The 19,670-nt window shown below is 44.0% G+C and overlaps 1 protein-coding gene across 1 annotated transcript in view; it reads left to right on the forward strand.

Annotated features, from left to right (window-relative positions):
• Nucleotides 1-972: 972 nt before the first annotated feature.
• The window catches only part of stx1a (syntaxin 1A (brain)), a 72,525-nt gene continuing 53,827 nt past the window's right edge, over nucleotides 973-19,670 (forward strand). Inside the window, exon 1 of the mRNA XM_077197311.1 lies at nucleotides 973-1,047. Coding sequence (XP_077053426.1) covers nucleotides 1,018-1,047 — 30 coding nt within the window. The 5' untranslated portion in view covers nucleotides 973-1,017. The remainder of the gene's footprint in view (nucleotides 1,048-19,670) is intronic.

The raw sequence follows: 19,670 nt of genomic DNA on the forward strand, positions 1-19,670 counted from the left end.
GTCCCTTTAAGTCAATATAAAGGGAAAGGGAAAATTTCTCCAAATGGAAAGTTCTATTGGAGGTCCCTCCTTGGTATACTAGAAAAGGGCCTGGCTTTTGCTTGGAAAATATTGTATTTCCAACAAGTCAAAGGGAACCCGTTTCAAAAATTTTACATAAAATATAGTGTGTCAATTCTAATATTTCTAAATATTTGGACACTGATAGCTCATGTTTTTTTCTGTAAACAAGCAGAGCAGACATTTACACATCTGTTTTTGGTTGTCTTGTATCCAAACAGTTTTAGTCTGACCCATAGGGGTTATCATGTATTTGATTCTGTAAATGTTACACGCTCTTTTCATTTAAAATACTTTTTTTTATCATAATGACATTAAAAATAAATCCCTGGAGTATATTGCTCATTTTTCTTTTTGTCGTTTATATGGCAAATTCTTCATAAGAAGTTTGCAAATGGTATCCCATCTCCACTTTAAAACTTTAAGACTTCTTAAATCTCTTTATTTTATAAATAATAATAAAAAAAAGATTCTCTTAAATGTTATGAAGAAACATTTAAAGTAAATCCATTAATTTAGATGCTTTTGCTAGTGTATCAATGTCTGTGTTATTGCATGAACAGTTGGAGTTTTCCTGTCATGTCGTTTTGCCACTCACCCCATCATAATGCCTTCTTCAGCTGTATTTTTCTTTCACCTTTTTTAAAATTAATTATTATTATTATTATTATTATTATTATGTAAATGTAACTTCTCAATTTGTTGTAAGCTGTGTGTATGTTAATCATGTTGAACTTTTCTATTGTTGTTGTTCGTTTTAATGTATTTGTCCCTGGATAATGTTCTTTATGTTATTGTTATTCGAGCATTAAAACAATATATTGTTGGTACTTCTAGTATGTGGAGTGAGGCGTCGCGTCGCGCGCTTGGGTGAGGTTAAGGGGACGCGCCTCACCTCACTTAAAAATGACGCTCTTCTCAGCGAGCGATAAACGCGTCAGACTGACTGAATGAAACATGAGGGACCGCACGCAAGAGCTCAGACATGTAAGTATATGAGTTGAGTTTTTTCAGTCAGAACGAACTTTATATTGATGATATGATGCACGCACGCATAGCTCATAATGTCGACAACGAGCTTTTTTGAAGGTTTCATATTTATCAATCCTCAGAATATTTTAGATCGATAGTGATTTTTGTCATGTAATAGTTGTCATTAAGGAGTTGTGTTTGAAGTTGGTGAATATGAGAATGCACTATAAACATATATTTGTCTTATTATGTAGCCTACTATCACACTGACGGATTTCATGGCGTTGTTGAGCTGAAAGACTGATGATACACACATTCAGAAAATGTTAATTCCTGAGTTTGTCTGCACGTGAAAAGAGCTGAGATGTTTGTTTACCACGTTCTTTGAGACTTATGTTAATGTTAATGGGTTTTTTTGTACGTGTGGTACAAAACTGAATCACGCCATCAGCAGCTGAAAACTGATTTAACATAATAAAGTTCACTGACCAGATGTGACTGGCTGGATCTTTACATAATAAATGAAGCTTCATTTGTGTGTTTTTCTATATGGATTGATCAGAGTTGAGCACATTAATTATTAACCAGTCTTTCCTCACTATCACTGAACAAACAGAGGACTAGAGAGTGATTCTGTCCTGTTGTGATTCTGGTTGTGTCTCATGTATTGACATACTGGCTTCACTTCTGTAGTTCATGTCAGGTTCAAAACAGCAGCCCACTGCTAGTATCATTACATATGACACATTGCATAAATGAACACTTGTTATCGCCCATATTCATGGATCATGGGTGTGAATAACAGGTTGAGGGCAGCAGAAGTTATGAGCGGTAAAACTGACCGTCTGTGTGTCAGATGCTTTGATACTGCTCTTCTTCTGAGTGTGTTTCTGCTGGTTTAGTCATTGTCATGGTCAACTGACTCCCAAAGCTTTTCATATTCTGTGTGCCGGTCAGTTCACAGCAGTGACATAAATTAACTTTTTCATTAAGGGACTGTATTTGCCACATTAAACTGACTTCCAGGTTTATTTTTACATTTAATAAGGGGCAATTTTTTTCTAACATTAGATGTATGCATCATCTGTTATGTCAAATTCAGAAGTTGCATCTAAAGCATTTATATCTATTTACACTGCAATTACAATTGCATAAATAATGCTATGAGATTAATGTTTTATAACTTAGATTTTGAATATTGAAATAATTTAAAAAATATATGAAATGATACTTTAAATATGAAACTATAACAGCCAGTAGGTGGCGGCAAATCACTTTCTTAGTGAGTGAGTCATTAATCTATTCAACCCGTTCCTTCAAAGGCTGATTCATTCAGGAACGAAGCAAGTGACTGTCTGCTGTCTGCGTCCCAATTCACCTACTTAAACTCTTTTTTTTTTTGCTATTGTCCTGGTATTTAAAATATTTAAAAACAATGTTTAAAAAGAAGTTCACAATGTTGTTGCAGATAAAATATAACACGGATAAATTTAAATGCATCTATTCCATCGGGTTATACATTGATCATTAATAACAAACCCATTTTAGAGTCTCTCTACTTAAATGCCCATCTCACAAACTCCACCATGTTTGTATTTCTTTTTATTTGTGTTTTTAGTTCTGAGCCAAATCCTTCTCCAAAACAAGGATAAAGTTGGACGCAGTGGCAATGCTAGGGTTCCTGGGCCCCCCGGATATTTTGTAATCTGGGCACCAACCCCAATTATATTATCTTTTTGCCACATGTAACAACAATTATTATCTATAAGCATATCAATTATTGCATATTTAATAAAAGACAGTCATCATGAATCATCAGGATAACAGTGAAAACTAATGCCATGCTTCATAATGATATATCCCAAGGGTAGCATGTACAGAGTGAACAGTAACGGTCCTAGTATTGAGCCTTGTGGTACTCCACACACTGAACTTGTGATCGATATGACATCTCTTCATTTACTGCTACAAAACTGATAACGGTCAGATAAGTATGATTTAAACCATGCTAATGCCAACATAATTTCCGAGTCTATTTAAAAGAATGTTGTGGTCAATAGTGTCAAACGCAGCACTAAGATCGAGTAACACCAATAGCGAGATACAACCACGATCGGATGATAAGAGCAAATCATTTGTGACTCTAATGAGAGCTGTCTCAGTACTATGATACGGTCTAAATCCTCATGAAAATCCTCGCAGATACCATTTCTTTCTAAAAAAGGAACATAGTTGTGAGGATACTGCCTTTTCTAGTATCTTTGACAAAAAGGGTAGATTCAAGATCACCCTGTTATTGACCAATTCACTAGGATCAAGTTGCGTTTTTTTACTGTAATAAGAGGTTTAATAATAACCAGCTTAAAAGTTTTCAGTACGTATCCTAGTGACAAAGATGAATTAATGATATTAAGAAAAAAGGATCTATGACCTCTGGAAGCATCTCTTTCAATAGCTTAGTCGGTATAGGATCTAACATACATGTGGTTGATTTAGATGATTTAACGAGTTTAGACAATTCTTTTTCTCCTATTGCAACAAATGAACGGAATTTTTCGTCAGTGAGACTACAATGCCCTATCTGATGCGATACTGTAGTAGAGGGTTGCATAGTTATAAGTTTCTCTCTAATATTATCAATCTTGCAAGTAAAGAAGTATAAAAAAGTCATTACTGCTATGCTCTTTGGAAACTTCAGAAGTAGAAGTTTCTTGTTAATTTTGCCACTGTATCAAATAAATACCTAGGGTTGTGTTTGTTTTCTTCTAAGAGAATCGAAAAAAAGCAGATCTAGCAGTTTTTCTGGCTACGCTTTTCTGGCTGCTCTCTTAAGGGCCTGAGTGTGCTCGTTGTACCATGGCGTTGGACTATTTTCTTTAATCTTCTTTAAGCGCAAAGGAGCAACTGTGTCTAAAGTGTTGGAAAAGAGAGAGTCAAAAGTTTCTACTGTACTATAAAGATCTTCTAAGCTATCTTGGATGCTGAACAGATTAAACTGATCAGGTTTATTATTAATAAAGCAATCTTTAGTGGCAGAAGTTGTGGTTCTAACATATTTGTAACACGGAGTCGGCTTTGCAGCCTTGGCTAAATGGAGTATACACAAGACTAGATAGTGATCTGAGATGTCATCGCTCTGTTGCAGAATTTCAATGGCATCAACGTTGATTCCATGTGATAATATTAGATCTAAAGTATGATTACGACAATGAGTGGGTCCTGACACGCGTTTTCTTATTCCAGTAGAGTTCAGAATGTCTTTAAATGCCAATCCCAATGCGTCTTTTTCCTTATCTACATGTATATTAAAATCCCCAACAATTAGGACTTTATCTGCAGCTAGTACTAACTCTGATAGAAAGTCAGCAAATTCTTTGATAAATTCTGTATGGTGCCCTGGTGGCCTGTATACAGTAGCTAGCACAAATGTCAAGCGGGATTTATCATTTATACTAGATAGTGTTACATTAAGCACCAACACTTCAAAATAATTATATTTGAAAATAGACTTGTCATTAATTCTGAAGATATTATTATAAATTACAGCACCACCTCCTCCTTTTCCTTTCAGACGTGGCTCGTTTTTATAACAGTAATCTTGGGGGATGGACTCATTTAAAGTAATGTAATCGTCTGGTTTCGCCAGGGTTCTGTCAAACACAGCAAATCTAGGTTATAATCTGTAATCATATCATTAAAGGGTAACTAAACCCCTGTCAGAGCCTGACTCCACCCACTGGCAATATTTGAAAAATGGTGTAAAAGTGTGCAGAGCCCAGCGAGGGGGGCGTGCAGCTGAGACTCTCTGTAGGCAATGGCGTGGTTAGCTGGTACCCTCTGACGTCAGACGTAGTCTCATGTCTAAAAATGAACAAATCCGACATTTGTTAATGGACTCTAATTTGGATTTCTTATGTCTGTCCGAAACTTTGCTTCATGTGAATTCACCTTATGCAGCTATCACCTTACCAGGTTATCAAATTTATAGAAATGATAGAGTGAGATCTAAAGGTGGTGGTGTTTTGGTGTATATAAAAAAAAACATTCAATGTGAGGAAATTAACTTGTCAAATAGTGACTTGGAATGTATTGGATTGAAAATTATATTATCGCCACAAATGTTTTTCATTTTGATTGTAATCTATCTCCCTCCGTCTGCCAAAGTTGATTTTATGAAAATTTTCGTTGTATGCTTCTAAGTTGCAACTTTGAAAAAGATGTATTAATAATGGGGGATTTTAATGCTAATTGGGAAGACAGAGTAGCCAGGAAAATCATAAACAAATATGTGACAATTTTGATTTAAACAGGTAGTCAAGGGTCCAACAAGAAAAACTCATAATACTGAAACGCAGATTGACTTAATCCTTTGCAATAAGCCAGAAAGAATTACAAAATCCTTTGATATGATCACAGGATATCGGACCATAATTTAGTTCTGGTGACAAGAAAGTTAGATAGTAGAAGGTTTGTGTTTCAGCTGTTAAGGAGAAATAAGTATCTAGAATACCCTACAAAGTATGGGATCATTTTATAGATACAATAAACAGGTTTAACTGGAGTAATTTGTTAGCTGAGAAAGATGTACATGATGGAAGTACAGTGTTTACAAGTAGACTGCAGTATTTTATTAAGGAGTTTACCCAAAAATTTAGAAACAGAAATTATAAGAATAGTCTCCCATGGATTAATGCCGACATTTTTAATATGATGAAAGAACGTGATCTTGCAAAATAGGCTAATAATTCAAAATTAAGTACTGATAAACACAGTTCCCTTTCGTAGTCACTCCGAGTTACGTCGGATGACGACGAATGGGGGGTTTCGCTTAGAACACCTATCGACTTCGAGTATTACAAAACGAGCCAATGGCGATGAAATGCCATGGGTCTGCGGAATTTGCATAGCGTATCTCCGCCCCACCGCGTGGGTATAAAAGGGGGACGCCGGCAACATGCAGATATGTTTTCGATTCGGAGCCAAGAGTATTTCTTCACTCCACAATCATCTCTGACTTCGCTCTACGAGACAAGCTTCTCTCTCCGGTGTTGGTGTGACGGCGATCTGCAGTGAGCTCACAGTGCCTGCTGATCTGTGCAGTGATCTGCCAGTGTGTGTGTCTCCCTGTGCGCTTCAACATCGCTTGAGTTTTTTCTCCTCTCATAAAAGAGCTTGCACGCGGCACGTCTTTTTGAAGACGGCTCGCCCGTGCATTTCTGGTTGCGGCGGACTGGTATCGGACTCTGATGGGCACTAGCGCTGTCTAGTGTGTTTGGGCTTTGATCATGCTTGAACAGCGCTCGTGGATGACTCATGTTCTCTCTGGGAACGTGATCATCGCGTCATATATAGGTCGAGACTCGGTGAACTCACAAGGAGTGAGAGTCCCCTCATCCACCACCCGATCTTCGGCTGGTGGCCAGGGTGACATGAGGGTGTTGGTCTGGAACAAGGCGCCGACTCTGTGTCCAAGCCCCAGCCCCCCCTCTTTAATGACGGTGCCTGCTAGCGAACTGATGATTCCACGAGTCTACCCTCGGGTGGCCCGTGTGTTTTCATTTGAAGCTACAGAGGATGATGCTGTGTCTGTAGCAGCACCACTAGGTGGGCTTGATTCTTTTGGAAATGACGACTCGTCACAGCTGCCACCCTCTGGTGTGCATTCGGCTGTGCCTGAGTCTGATCCGGAGATGACGGCCATGCTTTCCCGGGACGATTGGTTTTGGGTAAGGCCGCCGACGCGTCCACGGACAACCCCAATATCTTTCCTCCCGGACGTGCATGATGAGATCACGGGTGCTCTCGTTCGTCTCATCCGCCTTTCCTCCCCTCAGGGGTCGCTGCCCATGGGTACACTGGGGTTCCCCCAGTTGAACGCTCTGTTGCCATGCTACTATGTCCTCAGAGTGCTTCCCACCGCCGAAGGCTCCCTCCCACGGTTCCAACCCTGCCCGTTCACCCGGGCCTAGCTCTGGAAGACCGTGGGATGGGGGATGCCTCAGCCCTCTCCAGCCCCGCCCCCGCTAAACGCCGGTTAAGCGGCACTTTTGAGATGGGCTGCTCAGAGATGAGACTCAGTTCTTTCCAGGAGTTGGTAGCAGGGCCACTCCTTTCCCCGGTGGAGGGCTGGGGAAGAATCCTTATTCAGAAAGAACTGACTCTCTCGTTTCTGAGCATACAGAGTTCTCAGACGACACAGAGCGCCGCCCACAAGCTGTGCTCTCCTCGTCCCCCTCTGTCCCATAGGCGGTTGACACGGCGTGCCGTCCACGGACCGCTTCGCCCCTGTCCCCCTCTGTCGCCAGACCCCTGACAGAGCAGGCCCCCGTGGAACGCTGGTCCTTCCCTGGCCTCCTCTGTCAGGGTGCGGTTATGACCTTGCCCCCACACCTGGCCGCTATGCCGTCCACTTCTGGGCCGGTCATTCCGCTTCGCTGCACCACCGGGGGGACGTCTGTGGTTCTTGACGCCGCTGGCACAGTTGGGAGCCTGCCTAGAGCTTCCCTATCTGTTCCGCTGGGTCGCGCGAACCATCGGCTCGGCTATGCGATTCAGTTCGCACGGTCTCCTCCCCGCTTCAGGGGAGTCCGCTCCACTTTGGTCGGTGGCTATGCCCCTATCATGTGAGCGGAGGTTGCTACCCTACTGGCGAAGGGTGCGATTGAGACTGTCCCTCCAGCCGAAATGAGGTCCGAGTTTACAGCCCCTACCTCATTGTCCCGGAGAAGTCTGGTGAGTTACGCCCAATCCTGGACCTACTCATCTGAACCGCTCCCTTCACAGGCTGCCGTTCAAGATGCTCCTGGCCAAACGCATTTCTGGATGTGTGCGGCCACAGGATTGGTTTGCAGCGATTGACCTGAAGGACGCCTACTTTTATGTCTCCGTTCTCCTTCGACTCAGACCATACCTACGGTTTGCTGTCAGGGCGCGCGCATATCAGTACGCTGTTCTCCCATTCGGGCTAGCCCTGTCTCCTCGCGCCTTCACAAAGGTTGTTGAGGCAGCCCTTGTTCCTTCATGGGAACACGGGGTTCGCATCCTGAACTATCTCGGTGACTGACTGTCTTAAGCTCACTCCTGAGACCAGGTTTGCGAATTCAGGGACCCAGTGCTCCGGCACCTAGCTCGTGTGGGCCTTCAGGTCAACTGGGAAAGGAGTAAACTTTGCCCCTTGCAGAGGAGCTCTTTTCTCGGTTTGGACTTGGTCGCCTTCTCCACTCGGCCATTGCTGACTTGCCTGAGACTATCAAGCGCAAGAGTGCGGTTCCACTGAAGTTTTTTTTTAGAGGCTCCTGGGGCATATGGCATCTGCAGCCGCGGTACGCCACTCAGATTGCTTCATATGAGACCGCTTCAGCTTTGGCTTCGCGACCGAGTCCCGAGGTGGGCATGGCAACACGGCACCCTCCGAGTACCAGTTACTCCGACCTGCCGTCAGTATTCACCCCGTGGTCGAACCTCAGTTTTCTACGGGCCCGAGTGCCCCTGGAACGAGCTTCACGGCATGCTGTTGTCTCAACAGATGCCTCCACGGGCTGGGGCGCCATGCGCAATGGACATGCTGTCACACTCTCATGTTGAGCAGAAATGCTCCTGAAAAATTCAGTGAGATTTATCACACACAGGTGTTGAGCAGAAATGCTCCTGAGGTTCAGTGAATTTCTTCACACTTAGGTGTTGAGCAAGGTTGCTCCTGAAGCTCAGTGATTCTCGCATGTAGTGTTGAGCAGTATGGCATGTCTATTGCCTCGAGTTGCTGGCAGTACGCCTTACCCTGCACCGCTTCCGGGCGTTGCTCTGGGGTCAACACGTACTAGTCCGATCAGACAATACCGCCACAGTAGCGTACATCAACCATCAAGGTGGTCTACTATCGCACCGTATGTCGCAACTCGCCCGCCACCTCCTCTTATGGAGTCAGAAGCATCTGAGGTCGCTTCGAGCAATTTTCATTCCCTGAGTCCTGAACTGTGCAGCCGACGAGCTCTCACGGCTTCAGCCCCTCCCTGGAGAATGGCGACTCCATCCCCAGTCGGTACAGCTGATTTGGGTCCAGTTCGGGGACGCACAGATAGATCTGTTTGCCTCTCACGACTCGACCCGTTGCGACCTGTATTATTCCCTGACCGAGGGCACGCACGGCACGGATGCACTGGCGCACAGCTGGCCGCGGGGCCGCAAATATGCGTTCCCCCAGTGAGCCTTCTTGCGCAGGTTTTGCGCAAAGTCAAGGAGGTTGAGGAGCAGGTCCTTCTGGTTGCGCCCTACTGGCCCACCCGGACCTGGTTCTCCGAAATTATACTCCTCGCGACAGCACCTCCTTGTCCCATTCCTCTGAGGAAGGACCTTCTTTCTCAGGGACGGGGCACCCTTGGGCACCCTCGTCCCAATCTTTGGAGCCTCCACGTGTGGCTCCTGGGCGGGACCAGGCAGGTTTGAGTACCCTACCACCTGCGGTGGTGGCTACCTTCACTTCCGCTAGACCCCCGGAGATGCTCGGTCGGTGTCGTGCTTTCCTTCCTTCAAGAAGGGTTGGAGCGAAGGCTGTCTCCCTCCACCCTCAAAGCCGTTGACGAAGTGTGCCTGGAGTTGGGGCCAGCTTACTCTCACGTGATCCTGAGACCCCGGCCTGGATATGTGCCCAAGGTTCATACTACTCCCTTCCGGGACCAGGTGGTGAACCTGCAAGCGCTGCCCTCGGAGGAGGCAGACCCAGCCTTGGCACTGCTCTGTCCAGTATGTGCTCTCCACACCTATGTAGACAGAATGCAGTGTTTCAGGACCTCAGTCTAGCTCTTTATCTGTAATGGGGGGAAGCTGAAGGGAAAGGCTCTCTCCAAGCAGAGGTTGTCTCACTGGATAGTGGACTCCATTGCTTTGGCATACCAGCAGCAAGGTCGACCGTGCCGCCTTGGTGTGACCGCCCACTCCATCCGGAGTGTGGCGTCCTCTTGGGCTCTAGCGCATGGCGCCTCGCTAACAGACATCTGCTGAGCTGCAGGCTGGGCGACACCTAACTCATTCACCAGATTCTATAATCTTTGAGTGGAGCCAGTGTCCTCTTATGTACTCGCTTCAACCAGCTAGTATTGGACCCGCTCAGGTGTCTCGATTGCTCGCCATTCCACTCTACGGACTGGATACGTGCGATATATTCCTAAGGTGAGCCTCCTCTCTGAGGCCCTGAGTTCCTCCAGCACTGTTGACGCTGGCGCCAGTGTCTATTGCCTGTGCGTCGGCTAGGTGCCTCCGTGTGCATGGTTCCTCCCCTGAGTAACCCCCACATGTGTATTTCCACTGTAAGCCTCCTTGAGCATGTGTCTTTCCTTTGGCAAGCCACCTTGCCACCCCTGGGGTTGAAATATTCCACCTGCGGCTGGCACCCCAGTGTTCTCCATATGCATCCTTCGGGTCATATGTGTATTCTCTAAGTCCCCCCCGTTAGGGCTGGCAATATTTTGCATATTTCCTCTAAACTATGGGATATGCTCCCCAGTGTACCTTGGTATTCCTGTGTTAAATAGGAGTCCTTGCTAGTCTTACGACAGGGATCTCAGTTTTAAGCAGGGCACTGGAAGACAGCTGTGAAGTGGCGTGATTACACAGGGACCCCCATTCGTTGTCATCCGACGTAACTCGGAGTGACTACGAAAGGGAACGTCTCGGTTACGTATGTAAACCTCGTTCCCTGAGTAGGGAACGGAGACGTTACGTCTCCCTGCCACTTCCGCTGTACCGCTAGGTAGACGCCTGAGTTCAGTCTCGGCTCCTCAGCGAAGACATGATCTGCCTTTGCCGGTGTCTCTCCTTTTATACCCACGCGGTGGGGCGGAGATACGCTATGCAAATTCTGCAGACCCATGGCATTTCATCGCCATTGGCTCGTTTCGTAATACTCGAAGTCGATAGGTGTTCTAAGCGAAACCCCCCATTCGTCGTCGTCCGGCGTAACGTCTCCGTTCCCGACTCAGGGAACGAGGGTTACATACGTAACCGAGACGTTTTGCAATGTTGAGGAATAAAGTTACATCTCAGTTAAGAAAGTCAAGGGCTGACTTTTTTCTGACTACTATAAACATTGGAACATAAAGGAACATAAAGAAAGAAAACCTGTTGATCTTTTGTTGGATTGGAAATGTATTTCTTATCCAACTGTGGTTGCTACAGCTTTTAACAACTATTTTGTAGACTCTGTTGCATCTATTGCACAGGGTTTTTCACACATAGATATTAGTAAGTGCCATATCTTGTCGTCAGAGCACAGCCTTGTGTTTTCCAGCGCTTCTGAAAGAAATATGGAATCCTTAATCAGTTCACTTAATACTTCTAAAGCAAAAGATGTCTTTGGTATGGATAATACAATGTTGAAAGAATTAGGTTCATCATTGATTATCCCCATCACAAAAATTATAAATCAATCGATCTCTGTGGGGGAATTCCCAAATACTTGGAAATTAGCTATTGTTTCCCCTTTATTTAAATCGGGAGACAGACAAATTATTTCCAATTATAGACCTATTAGCATTTTGCCAGTAATATCTAAGGTTTTAGAAAAATGGGTATCTCAACAGATTAGGGATCACTTGAATAATTCAGTATTTTCCCTTCATTCTTTTCAATTTGGATTTAGGTTAAATCACTCCACTGAGACAGCGAACTGTTTTTTTATCGAAAATATTAAATCTTTGCTTGATAGGAACAAGATTGTTGGAGCTATTTTTTTAGATCTCAGGAAAGCCTTTGACACTATTAATCACAATATTTTACTGTCTAAATTATCTCATTTTAATTTTTCAGATAATGCTCTAAAGTGGGTAGCATCTTAACTTTTTCAACGATCACAAACTGTACGTATTGGCAGCTACAAATCTGAACCTCTTCAGCTGTCCACTGGAGTGCCTCAAGGGTCTATATTGGGCCCCCTTTTGTTTTGCATGTATATTAATGACTTGCCGCGTGCGTGCCCAGAAGTCAGAGTTCAAATGTATGCAGACGACACTGTTTTATATATACATGGAACTTCAAAAGCAGCAGTGGCAGCCAAACTTACAAACGCTATGGTTAAAATTAGTGAATGGTTAAACCACTGTAGCCTTCAGTTAAATCTTTCCAAAACAGTTGGAATGTTTTTTAGTAAAACCACCAACTCTCAGTTGATCCGGACATTTTTATTACCAGTGAAAAAATTCAAATTGTTTCAGAATTTAAATATCTTGGTATTATCATTGATTCCAAACTTAAGTTTAATTCTCAGATTTCAAATACTGTTAAGAAAATAAAATGTAATTTATCTAATTTTCGGTATATCAGGAATTCAATGTCTACCCAAGCTGCTAAAATGTTTATGCATATGATATTTTCACATATGAATTATTGTCTAACTACTTGGTCTCAGGCCAACCACTCCACCTTGCTACCAATACAGACTATATATAAACAAACGCACACATTTTTGACAAGAAACTAGGGGTGTAAATCGGAGTCTACATGACGATTCGATACGATACCGATTTCTTAAGCCAGCGATTCTATTATATTCGATACTTCAGAATTCCCCGCGATACGATTCGATTCGATACGATTCAATAATCGATATTTTTACATCATATCTATTAAGTTTCAAATAAATCAACAAAAATGTTTATAATTTGCCTTTTATTGAGAATACAGGAACAGTATTCTATTCACATAATGTCTATGTTGTGCTCAATGCACTGCAAATAGAACAGCAAATATAACAGTTACTGCATACAGTTCAAAACTTGACCTATCGAATCCTGGTGCGTTTCCGTGCATCTTACGTCATCGCAAACGTGCACGACGCATGATAGAAAACAGAATGCGGGTCAATATACTGTGTTTATTTTATTTTATTTGGTGCTATTATGCACAGCTGAGTGAACAACACCGGTTTACTGTGTGTCGCATTTGGCTTTTTGCTGATTGCAAAAGCAGGAGACAGTGGATTTCCATTAATGTGTTGCCCTGAGTCCACGCGCTATGTGTGTGCGAATACACTGCAGACTCACTCTCGCGCTTATCCAAGGTAAATTATCAACACTATCATCCCTTACATGTGTTTTATTTAACTAAATACATCATAACCAGCTAAAATGCATGCGCAGGTCACTTTTCTTCCTGAACAAGTGCGCACCCGAGTCCGTGATGCTTTCACATTCACGTCAGCCGCGACACGTTTCGAGTGCAACCGAACTCAGCGCACCTCCTCCAGACAGTCTTGGGTTTGGTACCCCAGTGCGCACCCGGGTCCGCATGACAGACAGCGTTTACATAATTAGCGATTTTTCATGCAAACCCGGCCCGTTCCGTTCCGCGTTGGTGTGAAAGCACCCTAAACTTTTCAAGAAAGCTGTTGAAGTAGCCTTTTGTACACGTTAGCGCCTGTTTGTTTACCTTATTAACTGCTAGCTTGGAATTCGCCGACTTAGGGTGTACTCACACTAGGCACGGTTGCCATGAACCGGGCCCGAGTACGATTGCCCCTCCCCACTCCCCCTCTGGCCTGCACTCACATAGGGTTTCAGCATTCGTGCCGGAGCACGCTTACGTCATTATGGTGCGACGGTTTCGGGATAAACAAGAAGAGCGGGACTCTCTGAACACAATGGAGTCCATCGCTCTGTTTTCTTTGTGGATAATTTTGTGTCGTTTGGTCCACGGTGGTCCACAGCCCTCTCACAGCCTGTTGTTAAACAGATGTGTCGCCTTAGTGGCGCGAAAATTTTCACGTAATCGTGCTGCTCGTATGAAGAGGTTTGCAAGGTACCAGCTGAAGTGCAGCAAGGACTTTGCAGCTTTGATTACGGACTACAGTTCCCGTACATCACGCGTCCTGTTCCGTGGTCCAGCACGGTTAGGGCTCACACTGCATGCGAACCGCGCCCAAGTCCAACTGAACCGTGCTCTGGCCCACCTCTTCCAAGCGGGCCAGGGCCGGCTAATCGAGCCGCGCCCGGGCACGGTTCGGAGCACTCACACTAGTCAAACGAACCCCGCTTTGGTGGTCAAACGCACTCGGGCACGGTTCAAACTGGCTAGTGTGAGTACACCCTAAGTGACTGAGGGTGCATTCACACTGGCAGTTAAGTTCGGTGACTAACTAACGTTAGCCCAGTGCATAACAACAATCGTTTGTACGCATATGAGCGGATGCTGAAAATAGACAGGCGGCAAAACAAACACATTAATCGATACTCTTGCAGACGCATCGATGCATCCAATCGTCGGCTGTATAATCGATTTACACTCCTACAAGAAACCACGTCATTTTCATCATTGTAAGATTTTATCAAAATACAATTTGTTGAGTTGGGAAAACTTTTAAGTTTTCAAATGGCTGTTTAGCTTATAAAATTCTTAATGGCCTGGCCCCACCACCTCTTAGTGAGTTTCTGAGTTTAAGATCGGATAACAGTCGTATCACTAGAGATACACTTAGAAGGGATTGTGTTATTCATTTCAGAAAAACTGCTTTTAGTCAGTCTGCCTTCTCTATTAAAGCCTCAAAAGAGAATTAAGAGTCAGTTAGAGAATTAAATAGTTATAATGGATTTCGTTCTTCTTTTAAAACTTGGCTTTTTAACATGCAAATATGTCAACATTGATTTTTTTATTTATTTTTTATTTATGTTTTCTCTGTGATTTTGGAAATTGTAGGGTTTGTTGTATTTTGTTATGTTTTGATTAAATTGCTGTATTTGCATTGTATTTTTAGGTTGCCTATTGTACATCTGGCCTTTTGGCTAACTCTGGCATATTTTGACTTGTCTTGTTAATATGCATTGTCCTTGTAATAAATAAACAGATAACCAAATGTCAAAAAATTTACTCGAATCAATGAACAGTATTTATGAAGCTCCATTATTCCATCATTACCTAAAAAAAGTTGTTTTAGTGTTTAGTTACCGTTTAACAATAAGTGCTTTTCAAGTATGGGATTGAATATTCAGCAACCCAAGCTTTATCGTTTGATCATCTGTACATTATCTATTTTTTATTTGTTTAACATCAATTAAATTTTTACCCTTAAATGGGTTTGGGAGTTTTTTGTATTTTCAGACACAGTCTCTATATGATGATATCTAGGTAAAAGAGTCTCTATGTGATTGGATTTATCTGACCTCAGTGATGTGAAACAGCTAGCAGACGGTCGGTTTAGCCAGTCTGTCTGCTTCATGACCTGAGCCCCAATTCATGTTTGAGCTCTAAGACTATGTGCCATATTACAAGAGAGAGAAGAGCGGCACAGGAGGGAAGAATACCATCTCTTTTCAACAGGTCAGGTCTCCCCCAAAAACTTTTCCAATTGTCTATAAATTCTATATTATTTTGCGGGCACCACTTAGATAGCCAGCCATTGAGTGAGGACAGTCTACTAAGTATCCCATCACCCCGGTGAACAGGAAGGGGGCCAGAGCAAATTACAGTGCCTCACATCGTACTAACGAGTTCACACAGCTCTTTAACGTTAACTTTAGTGATCTCCGACTAGCGAAGTTGAACATCATTAGTGTCGACGTGAATAATAATCTTAGAGAATTTAAGATTAGCATTAGCCAGCAGTTTTAAATTTGCATTGATGTCAGGCACTCTGGCTCCCGGCAAACATGTGACTATAGAGGCTGGTGGCTCTATTTTCACGTTCCGTGTTATAGAATCGCCAATAACTAAGGTACTTTAAACAGGATTCTCAGTGGGTGTTTCACTAATTCAGGAGAACCTGTTTAATGTTGTAATCGGAACGGAAGAGCAGTGTTTTTCCTGCGACTACAGCGTCACACAGGCTCTACAGTCGGATCGAACAATGTACAGAGTTCACTAAGCTAGTCGCATCCAAAATAGTATCTAAAGTAGTAGTATAGAAACTAATAAAGAGAGGGAAAAAAGACGCCAGGCACGAATGGCGTGAGTGCGCAAGAGAAAAATAAATGGCAGGCACGGATGACGCGTTAACAGGCTAGCGAATTACTACCGTGTTGTGCTAGCGATACAGATTCAGATAGAAGCTAGCAATGTCAGATTAATGTGTGTCGATGAGTTTGTTATATTTAGCAATATAAACAACAACGAATGAAAGTAAATAAAGATTCAAGACAGAAAGCTCTACAGAGCTTACATACGCAAACCACTCAGCAGCAAGGCAGACAGGAGCCTTTTAGCCACTGAGAGTTTGTTGATTTCCTTTCCAATGGATTAAAAATTGGTTTCCACCCAAGTATAGAGATAAATTCCGACATTTCTCATCTCTCCCATAACCTCCAGTCTGCTCACACCGAACCAGATACCATTGATGCATTAATTGCCAAAGAAGTCCAGGAAGGATTCATGATAGGCCCATTCAAAGAACCCCTGTTTTCTCCCTTTCGCATCAGTCTCATTGGCATCGCCACCAGGAAATACTCTAGAAAAAAGAGATTAATCATCGACCTATCTTCCCCCAACGGCACACACATTCCAGCCCCAGACTTAATAGCATCATTCCAGCCCCAGACTTCTCCATGCAATATGCATCCATCAATCAAGCCATCACTCTTATCTGTAAGGCAGGCCATGGAGCATGGCTCTCAAAAGCAGACATCACCAGCGCTTTCAAAGTCATGCCCATTCGTCCAGATTTCTGGTGTTTCTTTGGAACCTTCTGGAAAGGAAGGCTTACTCTGGAAAGAAAGGCTTATTATTTTGCAGTTTGCCTTACTTTCAGCTGCAGAAGCAGCCCCAGAATATTCGACTCCTTCACGGAAGCCTTATGTTGGATTCTCATCAATAACCACAGTCTTCCCTATGTCCTCCACCTTCTTGACGACTTCCTCATTGTTGCACCTCCACACTCCAGACTTTCCAACCTCTTTAAAGGCATTTCTGAACTAGGCTTTAGGGCCATGCTCTTCCATCGAGTTCTTAGGCATCACCCTAGACTCTGTCTCTTTCCAAGCATCTCTGCCTCCCGAAAATATACAACGCATTTCACTGCTCCTATTGAATTATCTTCTAGCAGATAGATGCACAAAGCAACAGCTGTTAGCCCTCTTTGGTCACCTTAACTACGCCATCAGAATAATTCCCCAAGGGAAATCTTTCCTTTCCAACCTACTATCAAGTCAAGTCAAGTAAAGTCACCTTTATTTATATAGCGCTTTTACAATACAAATTGTTTCAAAGCAGCTTTACAGAGATAACAGCAAAGTAAAGTTGTAATAGTATTGTTAAATTCAAAATTAAATGTTAAATGTTAAATGTCCCCAACTAAGCAAGCCAAAAGCCAATGGCGAATGAAGGCGAAAAAAAAAGGCGACAGTGGCAAGGAACCAAAACTCCATCAGGTGACAAAATGGAGAAAAAAACCTTGGGAGAACCCAGGCTCAATCACCCAGGCTCAATCAAAAGCAGCAACAATCCCCTATCTCCAAGACAAAGTCACTTTGGACACAGCTTTGAAAATGCAAATTCGCCTCTGGCAGCAATTTCTGTCTTCATGGAACGGCATATCCTTCTTCTATAATGACTATGTCTGACAGCAAGACATTTAGCTGTACACAGATGCAGCGCTTTCCGCTGGATTCAGTGGCTACTACAGCGGCAGTTGGTTCTCTTTTATTAATATTATTATTATTTATTAATACCAATATTAATAGTGTCTAATATTCTAAACAACGTGATTAATGAATTGAGTTCTCTAACGCGTCGTATTGTGCTTGAATGGTTTAAAATCACTTGAATGTTTAAATTGGCAAGACTTCAAAACGTGCTAAAATGATAAACTTTTGTGATGAACCAAGTGATAACAATTCTGTCATCTGTCAAGTCAAGTCACCTTCATTTATATAGTGCTTTTAACAATATAGATTGTTTCAAAGCTGCTTTACAGTGATAATAGGAAAATAAAGTAACAGAGATTGTTTTGGCTTTACAGCATCTCTAGAATAAAGTTATTGTGTAGCTAAAGTTAGATTTGATTGATTCACTTCCATCGCAACATTCATTAGTTATTAACTTAGGGGCCGCTAATACGACACCCAGGGCTGCCTCTAGCCCTTTGGTTGCCCTAGGCGAGATTGAGTTTTGTGCCACAAAAATGCTCTTATAGTCACTCCAACACTTCAACAAGCAGATTATGACTTAAATGATACTGTAGTAAAGTTCAGGGAAGAAGGAGGCGGGAAACGGCGAACATTCAAAATACTTTATTAAAATAAAACAAACAAACCAAAAATACCGCCAGCAGCCCCTCGCGAACGACTGCTGGCTACCCAAAATAAAATACAAATACAAAAACCAAACACAACCAAAACACAGGCCTGTTCCTCTCTCGATCATCAATGTCGAAACTCCTCCTTTATGCTTCTGCTCCTCCGTGAGAGATGCGAGACCGGTGTGCTCACAGGTGCTGCTCATTAATACTCGCACCACCAGCCTCGCTTCGTTCTCTCACGTCCCTCAGCCTCGTCCTGTTCGCCATATACCCCCATCGCCCCTCACAGGCCGGGGGGTACCCACAAGACTGTGCCTACCCCCCCCCCCCCCCCCATGGCGGGGGTGATCCCTGGGGGGTATGGACCAACGAGCCGAGGGAAACCGAGACGGAAGCATGAGGAGCGACAGAATGAGAGAGGGGAGAGAGGAGAAAAAAAAAAAACTTGGTCCGGCACCCACAACGCGCTGCCATCTGGTCCTCCACCAGCTGGGGGATCTCCTCCACAGCGCCTGGCGGTGACACTGGGTAGCCCTTGGTGGACGGCTCGACACTCCTCCGACACCCGGTGGATGGTGACGGCTCCTTGGGGTCTAGGGCAGCTGGCAGTGAGTCCCCAGCTCCCTGCTCCTCTCCTTCGGCAGATGGCAGCAGGCTCCAGCCCTCAACGAGCGGCGGTGACTCCTCCGCTCCCTCCCGGACTGCAGCCGCCCCTCCAACTCCCAGGCGGCCGGCAGCGAGCTCGACCGGCCCCCCGGCAACTAACTCCAGCGCACCGCCTCGAGCGTCCATGGCCGCTAGTCCCCCGCTCCCTGCTCCTCCCCTTCTTCGGCAGATGGCAGCAGGCTCCGGCTCACGGTGAGCGGCGGCCACTCGCGCACCATGCTCGATGGCACCACGGATTCCCCACACAGCGAGGACTCTCTGACAGCGCGTTCCTCCCTCTTCCTGGGTTTCGGCACCAGTGTAGGAAAGTTCAGGGAAGAAGGAGGCGGGTACCGGTGAACATTCAAAATACTTTATTAAAATAAAACAAACAAACAAACAAACCAAAAATACCGAAAACTACTGAAAATAAACATAAAAGGATCCGCCAGCAACCCCTCGCGGACGACTGCTGGTTACCCAAAATAAAACACAAAAACCAAACACACCAAAATACAGGCCTGTTTCTCTCTCGAACATCAACATCGTCGCTCCTCCTTTATGCTTCCGCTCCTCCGTGAGATATGCGAGACCGGTGTGCTCACAAGTGCTGCTCATTAACACTCGCACCACCGGCCTCGCTCCGTTCTCTCACGTCCCTCGGCCTCGTCCTGTTCGCCAAAGATACACTCTAATAAATTGCACATACAAAAATGCTACAAAGAATATTTAACAAACTGCCTAACTCAACCAGAGCTTCTGAGTCAGTAGCCACTTTCAA

The sequence above is a fragment of the Siphateles boraxobius genome, unplaced genomic scaffold (genome assembly GCF_051911475.1).
Source record: "Siphateles boraxobius isolate OS27281-9 unplaced genomic scaffold, OSU_SipBor_1 39, whole genome shotgun sequence".
Lineage (NCBI taxonomy): Eukaryota > Metazoa > Chordata > Actinopteri > Cypriniformes > Leuciscidae > Siphateles > Siphateles boraxobius.